This window comes from Podarcis cretensis, assembly GCF_951804945.1.
Source record: "Podarcis cretensis genome assembly, chromosome: 3".
In the NCBI taxonomy this organism is placed as follows: domain Eukaryota; kingdom Metazoa; phylum Chordata; class Lepidosauria; order Squamata; family Lacertidae; genus Podarcis; species Podarcis cretensis.
Genome location: NC_137172.1, coordinates 114,687,587 through 114,708,203, shown reverse-complemented (window position 1 = coordinate 114,708,203; position 20,617 = coordinate 114,687,587). Strand labels below are relative to the sequence as shown.

Genomic DNA, 20,617 nt, shown 5'->3' with positions numbered 1-20,617 from the left:
CCGCTCTCTCCAGGCGATGCTGGACTCCAACTCCCATTAGCTCAAAGCAGAATGGCCAATGGTTGGGGATCATGGGAGTTGTAGTGACATCTAGAGGGGTGCAGGTTTGTCCCATCCCTGATGGAGCTGCTCATGGAAACTGAAGAAATCAAAGTCTCTTTAAGGCTAAGAGCATACTGTGGTGAAGGAATGAGGAACGAGCTAGGTGCTCCCAGTTACTGACCGCATAATGTCTCTACATGTCTACTCAAAAGCAAGACCTATTTATTTCCATGGGGATTACTCTCACGTAAAGGGGTACAGAATGACAGCCTTAATGCCATTTTTTAAAGGCTGTTCTGGGGTGGTTGGAGCAGGCGACTTTCACGTGCCCGGTACCCCAGGAACGAATTTGTATCAGCCAGAGCCTTGCTTTCCTGAGAAAGGCACTTTGTGACTCAGCTAGAGCAACAGCTCCCATACGACTGCGTTTCATTAGCCAAGACTGCAAACTGTGTCCCTTCTTTCCCAGCCAGGTCCCTTCAGTGAATCTCCTTCGTTCCTCTTGATAGCTTTCCAGGATAAGTGGGCTTCTAAGGCAAGAGATCAGTGACACAAGCCAGAAGAGATTGCTGGGGTGAAGAGGAGCCCATTCCACCAAGAAAAACTCACTCCCTTTGATAGCCAATCTATCATACTACAACTGCCCCCTTTTCAGCAGACTGATCCTGAGGGGATCTGGTGGGAGACTGAAATGGGAGGAACAAACTAGAGCAGGGTCACCATTTCTCAGGAAACATTTTTCTGATAAACTTCCTGAGATTTTCCTTTGTCACGTTCCCCCACCCAAGTAAAGAAGGCTACACTGCAGACTAATCTCCACTTTTTGCTTGGTTTTTGTGTTTTGCTTGCTTTGGCAGCCACTATTTCCGACCCTTCCAATAGCCCAGAAGAATGCTAGGCCTGAGGCACTGGGGTGGATTCAAAATGGCAGACACTTTGCCAACAGCAGCAGAATAAACAAAGCCAAACTTGGTGACAGAGGGCTGCCAATGGTGCGCCCCCACCCCTGGGAAACTGTTGAAGAGCTTCCCATCTCCTTGGAGAAACAGTTCATAAGAATCCCGAGAGCTGTACTTTACCCCTCACATCACAGCATCCTTAACACACTACAGTTCCCAGAATTCTTTGGATGAAGCCATGTGTTTTAAATACATGGTGTGGATGTAGCCTCAGTCTCTCCTTCAATTTCTCTGCCCACAGAGGGGAGAATTTCAATAGGCCATTTTGCGCACAGCTCCAGAGTTAAACTCCCACAGACAGATTGGTATCCCACCAGCTTCTCTCTCCATTTTCTCCTTGTTCAGCAGACTGAAAGATGCTCAAAGGCCTTCACTGCCGTCATCCAGCACAGCTGGCAAGAATTGTTACTGCGGAGACCATTGATTCCCTCCAGAATGTATTGATGCCTTTTTGGACTTGGGTACCAGTTTTTATAGGGACACGGGTGGTGCTGTGGGTTAAACCACAGAGCCTAGGACTTGCTGATCAGAAGGTCAGCAGTTCAAATCCCCCTGACGGGGTGAGCTCCCATTGCTCAGTCCCTGCTCCTGCCCACCTAGCAGTTCGAAAGCATGTCAAAGTGCAAGTAGATAAATAGGTACCGCTCTGGCGGGAAGGTAAACGGCATTTCTGTGTGCTGCTCTGGTTTGCCAGAAGCGGCTTAGTCATCCTGGCCACATGACTGTATGCCGGCTCCCTCAGCCAATAAAGTGAGATGAGTGCCGCAACCCCAGAGTCGGTCACGACTGGACCTAATGGTCAGGGGTCCCTTTACCTTTACCTTTACCAGTTTTATGGGTGTCACAATGCAGATGCTGGAGAATGGTTTTGCCCTTCTTCGCCATAAAAAAAGTTTGAGAAACCACCCAGAGATGGAAAGAAGAAAGAGTCCCCACCAGAGAGGAATGGGAAACTAAACTGTCAGACTATGCTAAGATGGCAAAACCGACTGGGAAACTCAGAGACCAAGAAGAAATTCAAGAAAGAATGGGGAAAGTTTATAATTTATTTAGGAGACCACTGTAAGCAGATGAAAACATTAGCAGGATTTTAATCTCACTTGTAATGCCACAAATACTATGGATAATATGGATGGTTATAAAACATAGATTATGAAGTAATATGCAATCAGAAATGTTGACAATAGGACCCACGGAGGGGATGGGGGGGGGGAGTCTCGAGATTCAGAGAAATCTCATTTTACGGATATGTATTTGGTATTGTGGGACGCGGGTGGCGCTGTGGGTAAAAGCCTCAGCGCCTAGGGCTTGCCAATCGAAAGGTCGGCGGTTCGAATCCCCGCGGCGGGGTGCGCTCCCGCTGCTCGGTCCCAGCGCCTGCCAACCTAGCAGTTCGAAAGCACCCCCGGGTGCAAATAGATAAATAGGGACCACTTACTGGTGGGAAGGTAAACGGCGTTTCTGTGTGCTGCGCTGGCTCGCCAGATGCAGCTTTGTCACGCTGGCCACGTGACCCGGAAGTGTCTCCGGACAGCGCTGGCCCCCGGCCTCTTGAGTGAGATGGGCGCACAACCCCAGAGTCTGTCAAGACTGGTCCGTACGGGCAGGGGTACCTTTACCTTTACCTATTTGGTATTGTAACTACCGTATTTTTTGCACCATTAACACTCACTTTTTTCCTCCTAGAAAGTAAGGGGAAATGTCTGTGCGTGTTATGGAGGGTATGCCTACGGGTGGCATGCCTACGGATTTTCCTCCTCTAAAAATTACGTGTGTGTTATGGTCGGGTGCGTGTTATAGAGCGAAAAATACGGTAATTTCCATTTGTAAAATCAAATAAAACATGATTTCAAAAGCTAAAAAAAACAGTTTGAAAAACTAATTCAGGTTTTGGTACAACCCCCATAATGCTCACTCAACACGTATTCCTTCCCTCTCTTTCCTCTGTTGCTTGTGACAAATTGAAAGATCACAAGTGCCTTGCTTACCAAATAAGTAAGTAAATAAACTCAGTAGTGTCTGTTGGGTTATTTACCTGGCAATCCCAAACTCACAGGAGAGTTGTTCAGATTTAAAATATCTTCTATGACTGGTTCTTTGTCTTTGTCTTTTCTCTTTTTCTTTTTCGCGTCTTCCGATGGTCTCAGTAGAGAGAGTTCTTCTGGCCGTCTGATACCTGGGACGGAGTTTCGGAAGGTAAAAATGGAAACATCTTTGAGGAGAACAGGCTGAAAAGGCTTCCCTCATTTGTGCTACCTGAGCTTTGACAAATTTGCTTGAGCTCTTGCCTATGCTTACAATATTTCATTTGCAACCCTCCCTGAATAAATTTATTATATCAAAGGGCAGCACATACACGTTATGTTTCTTTTCCTCAATTTTTCTATATTAATAAAAGTTATTTTTAGGGGAGGGGGAAACCTTGGAAATGAATAAAAATAAAATAAAAATGAACCTGACTACCTACGAGCTGGCAATTCAAACAAATTTTTGTGTGTGTTATTTTCCTTCCTTTCCCCCAATGTATGGGAACATTCCCCTTGCTTGCTTGACCAAGGTGCAGGGATGAGAACTGTAGCAATGAATCTCTACATATGTAGAACAAACATGGTCTGATGTGTATGACTGACCCTATTTTATTTTGTCAGTCAACTCAAGCAATAGAACTAACTGCTGTATTGTAGCAGAAATACTGCAGTGTTCTGAAAACACAATCAATTGCATTAGGCGCTTCCTACTTTCCCTTCTTCTTTAATTACGGTCTTATAGCCAAACAATGCTTTTATTCTGTTAATTTGGTCGCACATATTCTCCTGCGGGCTGAACTAATTTATCTGCTCCATAACTGTTATTTGTGGTTAGGAAGACTGAAGAGCCAAATTCCAGTTGAGCAATATCTGGGGCTTTCATCATAGTAATTGTGACACTCAAGACAGGTTTAGAGTCATGCGCTAGGAATTTAGATAGTGAATTGCACAGCTGTTAATATGGCTTGGGGTGACAAATTCCATCCCTGGGGAGCGTGCACGTTAATTCACATGCCACAGGAGATGTGAACGATATGCACTGCGGTCGTTCCGAAATTCATGGCCTTAAAACAGCCTTATTGCGTTGAGGCAGCAACCTCAAGCTGCTGTGTCGATGCAAACGCCATTAACTCTGAGATTTGTACCAGTAGGAAGATGCGTTATCACTGCCATTTTGACAGTTTCAGAACCACTCCTCCTCATCTCTCTCTAAAGATAGATCCCGTATTTTTCGCTCTACAAGACGCACCAGACCACAAGACGCACCTAGTTTTTGGAGGAGGAAAACAAGGGAAAAAATATTCTGAATCTCAGAAGCCAGAACAGCAAGAGGGATCGCTGCGCGGTGAAAGCAGCAATCCCTCTTGCTGTTCTGGCTTCCTTGATAGCTGCGCAGCCTGCATTTGCTCCATAAGACGCACACACATTTCCCCTTACTATTTAGAAGGGAAAAAGTGAGTTTTATAGAGCAAAAAATACGGTAAATAATTTTATTGCAATGGTGCATTCCATTTTTCTTCGCAAAAACAAATCCAAAGTTGCTCACCGGGGGTGGGGGTGTTGAAGTGTAAAGGAAGTGGGGTTGATTAAGTATGGGGAAGGATAGTTTGCAATGGGGTTGACAAGTAGGTGGGGCAGCGAAGCGAGCAGGGGCAGAAATCCTAGTGTGTGTCTGTGTATACTCTATCTGTCTGATATTCATCTCTGCTTCACATTAACCAAGGTATATATATATGAGATTTTTTTCTGGATATAATAGGTCCCTAACGTTTAGACTATATCCTCTTTCTTTTTTGAGAGAAAATGTTTCTATTCTTTCTTTCCTTTTTGGAATAACTTATTATTATTATTACGTTTTTACATCAAGTTTAAGGTACATAAAAATAAAACACATAGAACAATACCCGTAACAAATGAAACAAACAAGTGTGGGACAATCAAATGTTAAATCAACAACAAAGTGCTTCCGTATCCTTGCCAAATATAGTCCAAAATCTTCCGAGAGTTGTGGGAGGGTGAAGAATGCCCTTAGACTTAAGTTATATGCTCGCTAAATAAAGGTAAAGGGACCCCTGACCATTAGGTCCAGTCGTGGCCGACTCTGGGGTTGCAGCGCTCATCTCGCTTTATTAGCCGAGGGAGCCGGCGTACAGCTTCCGGGTCATGTGGCCAGCATGACTAAGCTACTTCTGGCGAACCAGAGCAGCGCACAGGAACACTGTTTACCTTCCCGCCAGAGTGGTACCTATTTATCTACTTGCACTTTGAGGTGCTTTCAAACTGCTAGGTTGGCAGGAGCAGGGACCGAGCAACGGGAGCTCACCCTGTTGCAGGGATTCAAACTGCCAACCTTCTGATTGGCAAGTCCTAGGCTCAGTGGTTTAACCCACAGTGCCACCCGCGTCCCTCGATAAATTTATATCATATGGCATAAAATTGATCTGCTTCCGGACCATTTCTTCGAGCCTTTACTTGAAAGGTAAGGTTTTCCCTCAGAGCAATTTGCCACATTTCCTTGTATTCTTTTTTCTTAGAATTCAAACCCAATTGTTCAACCCTCTGCAGCAATAGGAAATAAATCTGCCCAGAATCTAGGTGAGAGTTCTTCTGCTATCTTGTCCAAACTGCTTTCAGTGCAGGAATCTTTTGACGAACCCACAACCTTGAGATTAAAACTTCCATGCTCTACTGACTGAGCTAACTGAGTCAGAAACCCAACTCATTCATTCAGTGTTTCCTCTTTGGACTTGCTCCCCATGACCCTCACTGTCTTTGTTGCCCTCTTCTTTACTTATTAATTTATTTAATATACTGCCCTTTATCTGTAGATCTCAGGGTGGTTCCTGCTCCCGTTAGCCTTCTTTGAACAGCTGTGCCCAGAGTACTCTAGGTGGGGTCTGGCTTAGCCTACATATAGTAAAGGTAAAGGTAAAGGGACCCCGGCCATTAGGTCCAGTCGTGGCCGGCTCTGGGGTTGCAGCACTCATCTTGCTTTACTGGCCGAGGGAGCTGGCGTACAGCTTCCGGGTCATGTGGCCAGCATGACTAAGCCGCTTCTGGTGAACCAGAGTAGCGCACGGAAACGCCGTTTACCTTCCTGCCGGAGCAGTACCTATTTATCTACTTGCACTTTGACATGCTTCCGAACTGCTAGGTTGGCAGGAGCAGGGACCGAGCAACGGGAGCTTACTCCATCGTGGGGATTCGAACCGCCGACCTTCTGATCGGCAAGTCCTAGGCTCTGTGGTTTAAACCACAGCGCCACCCACGTCCCTTTTCTACAGATAGAACCTCTGATCTAAAGAAGTGCATACAGCAGCTCCTTCCATGCAACAAAGGATAACTGCTCCACAACATAAACCATAATTGAAATACCACCCAAAGCCGTCTGCAATGCAGCGTCGGGTGGAGAAAAGAGGAACACTGTTCAGAAAAGTAAAGAGGTTCCTGGGCTGTTTGAAAAGCTGATTGTAGATCACAACCAACCTTACATACCGTATTTTTCGCTCTATAAGAGGCACCAGACCACAAGACGCACTTAGTTTTTGGAGGAGGAAAACAAGAAAAAATATATTCTGAATCTCAGAAGCCAGAACAGCAAGAGGGATCGCTGCGCAGTGAAAGCAGCAATCCCTCTTGCTGTTCTGGCTTTTGGAATAGCTGCGCAGCCTGCATTCGCTCCATAAGACGCACAGACATTTCCCCTTACTTTTAAGGAGGGAAAAAGTGAGTCTTATAGAGCAAAAAATACGGTATATGGGCAGAAAGTGCTTATATAGATTCAAATAATAATAATAATGCACAGGTGAGGACAGGCTGGATTTCATTTAAATCAATCGATTTGATTTAAATCAATCACGATTTAAATCACTAGTCAGTAAAACGATTTAAAACATTTATTTTTTTACACAAAGACTCATTCTTGCTCGTATAATCTTAATATTTGCAACCAAATGAAGGTTTCATTTTTGAAATAGTAAATTTTCACAGTAGTTTTTACAGTTATATAAAAAATGACTGATTTGGTTATACTATTAGAAATACATTGACAGAAAATTATGAAATGATTGTGAGGTTAACTGTTTATATTTGGACAACTTTTCTGCTGAACTTTATTGGAAGGAGAAAAATAACCATTTCCTTAATAACAATTTAAACAATTTATTTAATTAAAACAATAAAACATTATAGCATATGTATCCATGTTTGTTAACTGTTACATATATATTTTTTTAAAAAAACCCTTAGACTGATTTTTAGCACACATGGAAAACTTAAAACAAATCCTTATTTCCTGATGAATAGCCTTTGGACTATAATGTAACTTAAATAGAAAAATATCTTTAGAAAGATTTTTCCTCCAAAAGCATTTTATTTTTAAAATCCAATTTAAATAAAAAAAATCCATTTTTTTATTTGATTTATTTTTTTTAAAAAAAATCTTAGATTTTTATCCACCCTGGGTGAGGAGGACCATATTTCCTTCCTGCGACAGCTCCACATGTGGTGTTGCTCTGTAAAATTCCCCCTGACCCTGGCAACTTGGAAAAGGTTTTTCTGGAGCAATGAGAATTGCAACTGAAAAGTGCATGGATGAAAAGCCTTGGAGAATGCAGAGGAGACACTGCATGATGGTAGCAGCTCTGTCTAGTATTGGGCTTTCATCCAATTAGTTTGGGATTAACCCACTGAAGCAAACAGTACAGTGGTACCTTGGTTGTCAAACTTAATCTGTTCTGGGAGTCTGTTTGACTTCCGAAACTGTTCGAAAACCGAGGCACGGCTTCCAATTGGCTGCAGGAGCTTCCTGCACTCAAGTGGAAGCCACGGAAGTCGCGCTGGATGTTTGGCTTCTGAAAAATGTTCACAAACCAGAACACTCACTTCCGGGTTTGCAGCGTTCAGGAGCCGATTTCTTCATGAGGCAAGCCGTTCAAGTATCAAGGTACCACTGTATAAAATATCTATACACTGGTATCTCGGGTTACAGATGCTTCAGGTTACAGACACTTCAGGTTACAGACTCCGCTAACCCAGAAAAAGTACCTTGGGTTAAGAACTTGGCTTCAGGATGAGAACAGAAATCGTGCAGCGGTGGCGCGGCAGCAGCAGGAGGCCCCATTAGCAAAAGTGGTACCTCAGGTTAAGAACAGTTTCAGGTTAAGAACAGACCTCCAGAACGAATTAAGTTCTTAACCCGAGGTACCACAGTATACAAGTAACATAGATAACTGAAGAAGCAACTCTTTTGTTTAATCACAGAAGCAGAAAGCTCATTCTTAGATCATCAAACAGCCTTAGGAATTATAACCCGCACCGAAGAACACAGGGCAAAATTTACCAAAGCCAGATGTTGTTCTGTTTCCATCCTTTGCAAAGAGTGGTTTCATGGGAAGCCAACCACAAGGCAAAAGATATGGAAGGGATTGCAATTGTGGGAAGGGACATTGGTCAATGGCAGAACACAGGCATTGGGAGGCAGCCTTGTCTGAAAACCTGCAGAACTGCTGCTAGTCACACTTCCGGTTTACTGCAGAGCCGATTTGCAAGCGGGATTCAGCCCTCTGGGGAGAATCCAGCTTTTCGGGGGGAAACAGGGGTTTTGCAAGGGCGCCGCAAGACCCCAAAAGCCTCAGTAGGAAAATCCTGAGGACAGGATCCCTGCAAGCCATAGAGCGGTCTCTCCGCTGCCAAATAAAGCTCCTTTAAGGAGCAAAAAGAGCAGCGAGATTGAGACGCCGGCGTGGGACGCCATTTTCTACCCTCGAGAAGCGCAGCCTCAAGCTTGTTCGGCATAGCAGTAGACTCCAAAATACTAAAAAATCCGGCCTTAAGAGAGAATATTATGAAAATGATATACAGGTGGTACATGACACCAGCCAAGCTTGCAAAAATATATCATTTGCCCGACAATAAATGTTGGAAATGTAAAGAAAATGAAGGTACATTCTTTCACCTTTGGTGGACGTGCCCAAGGATTAAGGCTTTCTGGGAAATGATATATAATGAAATGAAAAAAGTATTTAAGTATACCTTCCTGAAGAAACCAGAGGCCTTTCTCCTGGGCATGGTCAGCCAATTGGTGCCAAAAAAGGATAGAACTTTTTTTATGTACGCCACAACAGCAGCAAGAATACTCATCGCAAAGTACTGGAAGACACAAGATCTACCCACCCTGGAAGAATGGCAGATGAAAGTAATGGACTACATGGAATTGGCGGAAATGACTGGCAGAATCCGAGACCAGGGAGAAGAGTCGGTGGAAGAAGATTGGAAAAAATTTAAAGACTATTTGCAGAAATACTGTAAAATTAATGAAAGTTAAAATGATGTTGGATTGAAACGAAGTGGTTTTAGCAATAAGGTTAGAATGAATTTGCAAAAATAGACTGATAACAGATGAAAATATAAAGTTACAATGTGTTAAGACATTGGATTAAGATTAAAACAAAGAGGGGAAGGATTTGCTGAACTAATTATGTGAATTGGAATACAGAAAAGGGAGGTGTGAGGGGGTCAGGGAAATAAGTAAATGAAGTATAAGCTATGAAAAGATGGATTTGTTTTTAATTGTTTGTTTTTTCATATTTTGTATTCGTAACTTTTTTCTTGTATCTCTGTACTTTTGTATTTTTTCTTATTTTTTTCTAAAACCTTAATAAATATACTTAAAAAAAACCCACGAAAAAATCCGGATTTAATTGGCGAAACAAATAAGAAATGAATAAGAAGTGGTTAAAACGGTGGATCATCAGGGGTGCTGATGGAAATCTAAAAAGATTGTATAAGTGATAAGTTTTGTGGTATATTTTATAATTTATATGTTAAAATCAATAAAAAATTTATATATATATATATATATATATGTGTGTGTGTGTGTGTATGTGTATATATATATATATATATATATATATATATATATGAATGAACTGCTGAAGGTACTAAGTTAGAAGGAACAATTGTCTGACTCAGCATTTAATGCATCTTTGTATACTACTAATTGTGTTAGCAACACATATCCAGGTCACCAAATAGAACTACCCAGAGTCTTGGAGACTTACCAAGGGTCCTGCAGATGTCTCCAACTACCTTGAAGACCACAGACGAGAAGCTAACGTTCAGCCTCACCGTTTTCATGCTCGGCAGGCGAAGGCGCAACATTTTGTGCTGAACAGTGAACAACAGCTTGGCATCTGCTTGCACCCCATATTTATCCAGCGTCCAGTGAGTTTTTAGAAGCCAGCACTGCTTCTGCTCCCACCAAAGGGCATAGTCTGACCAGTCCTGCGACACTCCTGGGAAAAACAACAAAACCAAGAACAAGTATTAACAACCTGCTAAAGGTGATTGGTCAGGGATGATGGGAGTTGTAGTGCGATAACATTTTTAGGGCTGCGGGTTTCCCATCCCTGAGATCAAAGAACAGGTAACATTATAAGCCTTCTTATGTAAACACAAATCCACCTGGCTCTACTTTGCACCTAGGCTGGTGAGCCAGATCCTTATTTTTCCCAATTCCCCAAGTTTGATAGGTAGGTGCCGCTGCCTATCTGTCTATCCCATGATGTCACCATGACCTCAAGTGACCTCTTTTCGCCACATGTGGGGCACGACACTTGGAAGCCCCAACAATCAGTTCAAAGCCTAATTTGAAAGAAGAAAGAACAAGCCTTTGGTTGTTGCTCTTGTTAATCAACGAAAGCCGGAATCTCTTGACCAAACTTGGCCCTCCAGCTGTTTTTGGACTACAACTCCCATCATCCCTAGCTAACAGGACCAGTGGTCAGGGATGATGGGAACTGTAGTCCCAAAACAGCTGGAAGCAAAACAAAACGTACAATACAAAATTAGAATGCAGCAAAAGATTAAAAGCATTGGGAGGAACTCAAGTGTTGCACTACTGAGTCATTCTGTCAGCGCAAACATTTCTGCTTGTCGCACAGAATAATCTCCCCTCTTCTCCCCATGCACACCATTCTGGGGGTTCTCCTGACCCCCACCCCACCCCTCACAGCCAATTTTGGGGGTAGCAGGAGCCCTGTTGCACTAATGGGACTTCTTGTACTAACTCCCACTAATGCAACTATTTAGTTGAATCTAGCCCTTTATTCTAGTGGGACGCAGGTGGCGCTGTGGGTTAAAGCCTCAGCGCCTAGGACTTGCCGATTGAAAGGTCGGCGGTTCGAATCCCTGCGGCGGGGTGCGCTCCCGCTGCTCGGTCCCAGCGCCTGCCAACCTAGCAGCTCGAAAGCACCTCCGGGTGCAAGTAGATAAATAGGGACCGCTTACCAGCGGGAAGGTAAACGGCGTTTCCGTGTGCGGCTCTGGCTCGCCAGAGCAGCGATGTCACGCTGGCCACGTGACCCGGAAGAGTCTCCGGACAGCGCTGGCCCCTGGCCTCTTAAGTGAGATGGGCGCACAACCCCAGAGTCTGTCAAGACTGGCCCGTACGGGCAGGGGTACCTTTACCTTTACCTTTTAGCCCTTTATTAACAAAAAGGGTTTATCCTGCAATTGCTTAAACAGGACACATCCTATCCCCTCCCTCCAAAAAACATGAACACCAATGAAGAGTTGTTGTATAGTGACACTTGAAGAAACTGCCCGTATAAGGAAATTAACCAAAGTGTTCTGCTTTGGTTCATATACAGAAAAGTATATATCTTTGAACTCACTGATTTGTTCCACGAGCTTAAGCATCACTCCTCCAATGTGCAGATCTCCCGATACTTGGAGGGTACTTTCCTTTTGCTCCCCTCCACACTGGTGATCGATAGCAACAATGAGCTCCCAGGAACTGGAACCATATTCATTCGACGAAGTCATATTGCTACTGAAAAGGCTCAAGAATGGAAGAAAAGTCAACATCTGTTCAGAAAGAAAGGAGGCGAAGGGAAAAAAGAGAGGCATTTTTTTTTACCCGGCTGTGAAGGCCACTTCACCTAGTTTAGGACCAAGATGACTGAAGCCAACTAAAGATATTCCCATGAATGTTTGGCTGGTGCCTTCATTATATACCTTTAGGCTCCAGGCAAAAACATTCCTCTTTAACCAGGCCTTTGCCTGATTGACGTCCAATGCCCTTTTAAAATGTGATGGGGGTGTGTGTTCTTGGGTTATTTTTGTTTCTGTTTTGATTATTTATTTTGTGTTTCTATACTGTGATTTTATGTTGTGAACTGCCCTGAAACCTGTGGGTATAGGGCGGCATGCAAATTTAATAAATAACAGTAATTATTTCTAAATAATTACTGCTTACAACCAAAAACATGGTTGCCATCAATTTGATTTGAATTAATTTTATAATTAAATAATTTTAGAATGTTGTGTTATTTTATTGTTGTTAGCCGCCCTGAGCCCGGCTTCGGCTGGGGAGGGTGGGATATAAATAAAAATTATTATTACTAAATGATATTATATCCTGAAGTGCATTCAATAGTTTTCAATGGCGATGCCTTTTCCGGAGAGATTCTGTGGATACATCCCATTCAAAGCAATCCTTGGAATCTTCCCCCCACCAATAAACAGGAACAACCACTAATTAAATTCCAAGGAGCTTCTATGAACTATTATTTTCCTGAACTCTATGACCCAGCAACAACAAAAGAAAATCCCCTGCTATCCATCAAACTCAATAAATATGCCAGATGTCTCTTGTTTTCAAGGTCTTGTCTTTTTCTTTAACACTCCCCTCCCTCCAAAAACACACACACACTCTCCCCCCTCCCAATAGTTTATTCAAGACTTGAAAGTCCATTAAATCTGCAATCTTTTAAGGTGCTCCTGTGGAAGGATATTTTGGTGCAGGAAACCATGTTTGTTAGAGCAATCATCCTTATGGCTGTACATATTATTTAATCTGCTTAGAAGATTCATTCATCATCATCAATTATATTTGATGATTTGACTACCCCTCATCTGAACATCCTAGAGAGGCTGACAACAGAAAAACACAAAATACAGAATAAAACAAAAACTTATAACCTCCTTCTCACAAACACATTTAAAAAGCCATAGAATGTTAATCAGCTGAACACCTGGTGGAGGAGAAGCACTTTCACCTGGCACCTAAAGATATGTAATGATTGGCACCAGGTGAGTCACCACAAGCAGGGAGCCACCACAGGAAAGGCCCATTCTTGTGTTGTGGAGGAGACACACAAAGAAGGGCCTCAGAGATTGATCTCAGGGTCCTCTGGTTGGTTCATATGAGGAGAGGTAGTCCTTGAGGTGTTGCGTTCCTGGGCCATTAGGGCTTTATAGGTCAAAACCAGCACTTTGAATTGGGACTAGAAGCTAATTGACAGCCAGTGCAGTCAGGCTAGGATCAGTGCAATAAGCTCAAACCGTGAAGAAAAGAAGAAAAAGCTCTTCAGGCAGTGCACAAGCAATTCTATCTATCTATCTATCTATCTATCTATCTATCTAGGGATGCGGGTGGCGCTGTGGGTTAAACCACAGAGCTTAGGACTTGCTGATCAGAAGGTCGGGGGTTTGAATCCCCGCGATGGGGTGAGCTCCCGTTGCTCAGTCCCAGCTCTTGCCAACCTAGCAGTGGCGTAGCGTGGGGGGTGCAGGGGGTGCCGGCCGCACCGGGCGCAACATCTGGGGGTTAGGGTTAGGGATAGGGTTAGGGGGCGCAAATCCAGGGTTAGGGGGCGCAAATTACTTGCCTTGCCCCGGGTGCTGACAACCCACGCTACGCCACTGCAACCTAGCAGTTCGAAAGCATGTCAAAGTGCAAGTAGATAAATAGGTACCACTCCGGCGGGAAGGTAAACAGTGTTCCTGTGCGCTGCTCTGGTTCGCCAGAAGTGGCTTAGTCATGCTGGCCACATGACCTGGAAGCTGTACGCCGGCTCCCTCGGCCAATAAAGCGAAAAGAGCGCTGCAACCCCAGAGTCGGCCACGACTGGACCTAATGGTCAGGGGTCCCTTTACCTTTACCTATCTATCTAGCGCTGGCTTCAGGGCAGCGTGGGTTGTTTCCCCGCACAGGGCGCTGAGCCAAGGAGGCACATAACAACAACAACTATATTTATATCAGTACCAGCTGAGAAGATCTGGAAAAAAGAAACTGTGCCTAAATGAATTATTGTGAAACTAATAAATATTTAGTGGTGGCACCAAATTTTGTCCTCGCTCAAGGCATCATATTAAAGTCCAGCTTTGAGAGATATATATGCAAATGAATAAATCTTCTAAGTAGATCAAATAATATGGATAGCATATCAGAGTGTGTATATATGTAAATATGTGTGTGTGTGTATAAACACAGGACCAAGACATTCTCTGATATGCTATCCATATTTTTTGATCTGCTTAGAATATTTATTCATTTGAAAAGGAAAGAAAAAGCTCTCCCAGCAGTTTACAAGCACTTACCTATATATGTGTTTGTGTGCTTTTAATGTTGTACATTGTCCTGGGATCGTTTGATAAAGGCGGTACATAAGTTGAAATACACACACACACACAGTATATGTATATATATACATATATATATATCTCATATATATATATATATATATATATATATATATATATATATATGAGAAAGCTGGGAGGGTCTACTAACTTCTGTGGGCGGTAAGCGTTAAGAACTATCTTCAAGAGAGGACTCCATTCAGATACTTTTTGTATTTGTATTTGTTTTTTGTTTACATTAAGTTTTCTAGATCACGAAAAAAGCTTTAATAATAATCTAAACAGCAATACGTGCGCACGGCCTCCTCTAGTGCCTTCCTAAGGACTGGCAGACGTGCTGCTGCAACTCTCGAGTCGCCCGCTTCCCGCCCTCTGGAAGTAACCCGCGCGCTCCCCACTCCCCATAGCACAGCAACGGCGCAGGTGTTCCCACTGACTGAGCTGCTCCGAATCGAGGGCTTCCCTTCCGTAAGCAGCCTAGGAAATCGCGAGCGCGTTGGCACCAGCCCCGGCCACCCGGGCTGCCCCAGATCCCCACCCGATAAGTCTTTGATGGTGCCCAAATCCACGCGCTACTCACTCGCTCCTTCCCAAGCCGGGCGCCGTCTCTGCTGCTGCTGCTGCCGCCGCCACCGCCTCTACCCGTCCCGGAGGAGCCGCTGGGTGCAGGTCCCGACAGCTCCAGCCCAGGAGGTGCCTCCCTCCTTCCCCGCCAGCCCCACCCTCCGAGGCGGCGGGGCCCCGAGGAGCCGGCGCAGGTGCGCCGATGACCTGCGCTCTCGTCGGGCCCCGTGCGCAAAGACGCACGCCTGGCCCGGACGCGAGATTCCTCAGTCTCCTCCCTGTCTGGCACCGGCAGGCAGGCAGGTAAGAACAAGCGAGCGCGCCGGGCGGAGCTTCCTGGAGACGCCTCGGCGAAACGCACGCGGGTCTTTGCCAGCGTCTGGCTGGAGCGAAGAGGAACGTCGTCGAAGCCAAGGAATGCGCCTCCTGCAGTTCTCTGCGCGCTGACTCCGAAGGAAATTGCGCTGGGGTCAAGGAGTAGGCTTGTTGCTCCCCAGTAAGGATGCGCATCAAAGGATGGGGCATCAATTTTTGGCCTAGCTCAAGGCACCATATTACCAATCCCACCCTTGTTTTGAACATGAAAAGGTGCTACAGAAAGGAACAATTACACAATGGATATGGTTAAGCATGACTGCTGCAGTCACGAAATTAAAAGATGCCTGCTCCTTGGGAGAAAAGCAATGACAAACCTAGACAGCATCTTAAAAAGCACAGACATCACCTTACCAACAAAGGTCCATATAGTTAAAGCTATGGTTTTCCCAGTAGTGATGTATGGAAGTGAGAGCTGGACCATAAAGAAGGCTGATTGCCGAAGAATTGATGCTTTTGAATTATGGTGCTGGAGGAGACTCTTGAGCGTCCCATGGACTGCAAGAAGATCAAACCTATCCATTCTGAAGGAAATCAGCCCTGAGTGCTCACTGGAAGGACAGATCCTGAAGCTGAGGCTCCAGTACTTTGGCCACTTCATGAGAAGAGAAGACTCCCTGGAAAAGACTCTGATGTTGGGAAAAATGGAGGGCACAAGGAGAAGAGGACGACAGAGGACGAGATGGTTGGATGGTGTTCTTGAAGCTACCAGCATGAGTTTGACCAAACTGTGGGAGGCAGTGGAAGACAGGAGTGCCTGGCATGCTCTAGTCCATGGGGTCAAGAGTTGGACACAACTAAACGACTAAACAACAACAACAACAACAAAGGATGCGCATGGTGGAAGCGTCGTAGTCTCCACTTCCCCATGTGCACATGTTGCGTGCAAGAAGAGCCCCTCTGTGGATCGGGCCAAGGCCCCGTCTGGTTCAGTTTCCCATCTCAAAAATGGCAAACTAGCAGAGGGAAACCCCCAAAGCAGGGGTGCAAACTTGAATAAAATATGGGGGGCGGCAGCTAAGCCCCTCCCTGCATAATCAATCACAAGATGTGGGGCACGCATACTATCAATGACAGTGCCCATCAACTGGGGGGCCTGGCCACCTCATATTTTATTGGGGGCCCTGAAATGAGCTCTGCATCTAGGAGTTGGCTCCTATGTCCCAAACACATACAGTGGTACCTCGGGTTAAGAACTTAATTCGTTCTGGAGGTCTGTTCTTAACCTGAAGCACCACTTTAGCTAATGGGGTCTCCTGCTGCCGCTGCGCTGCTGCTGCACAATTTCTGTTCTCATCTTGAAGCAAAGTTCTTAACCCGAGGTAATATTTCTAGGTTAGCGGAGTCTGTAACCTGAAGCGTATGTAACCCGAGGTACCACTGTATATAGAATTATTAAAAAGTTATTCTTCTGTATTGTTGTTTTCGGCTAAACAGCACAGAAATTAAATACATCCTATGAAGTTCAAGAGCTGTGTTACTGCATTCTAAGCAATGAGCTGCTGTGCAATTTCAATACATTCAGAACTTTCAAAATGTTTCCTACCTGACTAAAACCATACATTCTAAACTGAGGAAACAGCATTTCCCGTAAGGATACTAAATAATCTGCTTGTTCCAATGATGATTGCAGAGGGAAAACAAATGTCTACCTAAAATAGAAACATAGCTTTACTTAGAACCTATCATTTCAAATGTGTGCTGCCACAAGTTTTTGGTGTTCTAAATGAATCCTGATCAAACAAGAGGCACACTAATTCGACAACAGTTGGTTCCCTTCTAATTTATGCTAATAATGGTCCAAGATGCTTAGCTAATGACTTCATATTCACATTATAAAAAATATTCATATTCACTATAAAAAAATGAAAGCGTTCCAGTGATAGGTCTATGGGAAGTTCAGGTGTATACAGTGGTACCTCGGGTTAAGTACTTAATTAGTTCCGGAGGTCCATTCTTAACCTGAAACTGTTCTTAACCTGAAGCACCACTTTAGCTAATGGGGCCTCCTGCTGCTGCCACGCCGCCGGAGCCCGATTTCTGTTCTTATCCTGAAGCAAAGTTCTTAACCTGAAGCACTATTTCTAGGTTAGCAGAGTCTGTAACCTGAAGCGTATGTCACCTGAAGCGTCTGTAACCCAAGGTACCACTTTACAGTGATAAATACAGATTTCTAAGTTCTGGTTGTTGCAACAAAAACAAATAGTTTTGTGGCAGCTTAAAAGCCCAGTAGGTTTATTGCGACACATAGGCTTTCCTTATCCTGAGCCAAACCATTGAGTCATCTGGCTCTGTATGATCTATATTAACTGCCAGCATTCCTCAAGGAATTCATGCATTTCTTTCTCCCAGTTGTACCTGGAGATAAGGTAGGGGGAAAAAAGAGAGGTAAAGGTAAGGTAAAGGACCCCTGGACAGACTGGCCACTATATCCTCACATGGATGTGTCCAACCAGAAGGAGAGGCACAAGCCATTGTGATGTCACGCTGATGCTGAAGGAGAGAGAAACTTGCCAATGTACCAGCCCACAACTGCTGTTCACCTGAATAACAAGGAGACACTGCCCGGCACGCCAACACATTGCTCACCATGTTCATGAGAATTATGTCCTTTGCACCTTGGACTAAACTGGGGTTTCTTAACTTGCTTTTACTGTCTTGTTCCTGCATATTAGGTTCCCTTACCAGAGGTCTATAATAACAAGGTAACAGTGGCATAGCGTGGGTTGTCAGCACCCAGGGCAAGGCAAGTAATTTGCGCCCCCTAACCTGTGGATTTTAGTAGGGGCAGAGAGCTGCTAGTGCGAGCGCGCCCCCCCCCCAGATGTCGTGCCCAGTGCGGCTGGGCCCCCCTGCACCCCCACGCTACGCCACTGCAAGGTAATGAATCAACCACATTTATTTGTACACAAAAGGTAGGTAAAGGTAAAAGGTAAAGGACCCCTGGACGGTTAAGTCCAGTCAAAGGCGACCATGGGGTTGTGGTGTTCATCTCGCTTTCAGGCTGAGGGAGATGGCATTTATCCGCAGACGGCTTTCTGGGTCATGTGGCCAGCAGGACTAAACAGCTTCTGGTGCAACTGAACACTGTGATGGAAGCCAGAGCGCACAGAAATGCCCTTTACCTTCCCATCACAGTGGTACCTATTTATCTGCTTGCACTGGCATGCTTTTGAACTGCTAGGTTGGCAGGAGCTGGAACAGAGCAACAGGAGCTCACCCTGTCAAGTGGATTTGAACCACCAACCTTCTGATCAGCAAGCCCAAGAAGCTCAGTGGTTTAGACAGGACTGAGCCTGGGAACTTCTCTGCATGTCAGGAATATATCATTCCACTAAGCCTTTTCCCACTGCTTGCCAACAGCTGACAGATATATCACACACTTATCTGGAGAAAAATAATATTAGTAACAATAACAACTGTTACATATACTCTACTTTTCAGCTAAACTGTGATCAAAGACCATAAAATGCAGGAGAAGTGGTAGGACTGACCAAGCCCATGGTACTGGTGCTTGCCTTAAAACAGCTAGGAGGAGTTTAGCTGATGCTTTGTTGCTTTGTCTCCACTGATGCTGTGTTTTTATATAGGTAAAGAAGCAATGCTGCAAAAATAACATTTAAACAGTCTTCAGTGCTCTTTCTTCCAGAGGAGACCAAACTCTGGTAGCATCCACTCTCCTCCCAGCCCCCTGGAGTCTTATCACAAGTCAGTTAGTTAGAAATGTAAGCAAACTAAGAAAAGCTAAGGGGAACTCTAGAGTGTCACTATTTTGTGGGATGGCGCATACCAGATATCCAGGATTAAAGCCTTCTGTTGTCTAGATTAGGCTTCCTCAACCTCGGCCCTCCAGATGTTTTTGACCTACAACTCCCATGATCCTTAGCTAGTAGGACCAGTGGTCAGGGATGCTGGGAATTGTAGTCCCAAAAACATATGGAGGGCCGAGGTTGAGGAAGCCTTGCCTAGATTAACAAACACACTTTTTTTAAAAATGTGGGATTTTTGCAGCTGGGATGTGAAGAGTGTGGGAGGAACAAAAGATTAATAGGAAGGCCTATAAACACCCTACAAGCAGCTTAGGATGAAATCTTCTTGTTATATAGTTTTCCTGTAAACAAAACACAACAAATGCTCACTAAAGACCTGTCACAGTCTAATTACTGTGTAAGCTTTGGGCAAACAAATCAGGATGGTTGTTGAGTAAACTAACCCTAATGGACTCCATTTTTCAAAACAGATGAAAGATCATGGAGTTGTGGGGTGAGGAAGAAGTTGGTTAGAGAGCCCAGGGAAATATTTGGGACACTGGACATGAAGATTCCTATAGCTCAGATTATGGACACACTATACCTTTAAAACACATTCAAAGCTCATTTCCCCCCTCAAAGAATTCTGGGCACTGTAGTTTGTTAACGTTTGGTGGGAATTGTAACTCTGAGGAGTAAACTACAGTGCCCAGAAGAGAAAGAAATGTGTTCTGGATGTGCTTTAAAGGCATAGTGTATAAGCAGCCTCACACTACACTGGACTCAATGGCCTTGCTTGTTATGTAATTGTAAGCTCGTTGTGCCAACCTAGGCTTCCTCAACCTCGGCCCTCCAGATGTTTTGAGACTACAATTCCCATCATCCCTGACCACTGGTCCTGCTAGCTAGGGATCATGGGAGTTGTAGGCCAAAAACATCTGGAGGGCCAAAGTTGAAGAAGCCTGTGCCAACCCAACTCTATCTGTCTGAGAAGGCTCAATCCTACTGCAGGCTAGGAGAAGCAACATGAAGATACAATTGCTCTGTTTAAGATCCCAACCCTCACGGTACATATTTGTTAGAGAGGATTTCAAGGCAGAACAGGGCCAGTCCAAAATGTTTTGCTACCTGAAATGGAGCAGCATATAACACCCCCCCCAAAAAAATATTGAGGTACAGAGTAGTCAAGCATGGGGCTTTTTTCAGCTAGAACTCACTGGAGTTCTGGCACCTCTCAGGTGGATGCTATTGCCATTGCAAGAGAACCAGGGAGGTGTTCACAGTGAGTTCTGGCACCTCCTTTCCTAGAAAAATAGCAGTGTTCAAGTTGTTTTGGTCCCCGAGACACAAAGTCCCACAAGCACTGTCATGGTCTGAAGCTCAACATCAAAAAAAAAAAAAAAAAAAAAAAAAAAAAGATCATGGCCACTGGTCCCATCACCTCCTGGCAAATAGAAGGGGAAGAAATGGAGGC

The 20,617-nt window shown here is 44.5% G+C and overlaps 2 protein-coding genes across 2 annotated transcripts in view; both read right to left on the bottom strand.

Annotated features, from left to right (window-relative positions):
• The window catches only part of FERMT1 (FERM domain containing kindlin 1), a 43,826-nt gene extending 28,599 nt beyond the window's left edge, over positions 1-15,227 (bottom strand). The window contains exons 1-4 of the mRNA XM_079969845.1: positions 15,036-15,227; positions 11,704-11,896; positions 10,090-10,323; positions 3,037-3,177 (exon numbers count right to left, since the gene is read on the bottom strand). Of these exons, the coding sequence (XP_079825971.1) occupies positions 3,037-3,177; positions 10,090-10,323; positions 11,704-11,896 (568 nt within the window). The 5' untranslated portion in view covers positions 15,036-15,227. The remainder of the gene's footprint in view (positions 1-3,036; positions 3,178-10,089; positions 10,324-11,703; positions 11,897-15,035) is intronic.
• The window catches only part of LRRN4 (leucine rich repeat neuronal 4), a 61,684-nt gene extending 44,188 nt beyond the window's left edge, over positions 1-17,496 (bottom strand). The window contains exon 1 of the mRNA XM_079969804.1: positions 17,314-17,496. The gene's annotated coding sequence lies outside the window, so the exon portion shown is untranslated. The remainder of the gene's footprint in view (positions 1-17,313) is intronic.
• Between the last annotated feature and the right edge of the window lie 3,121 nt (positions 17,497-20,617).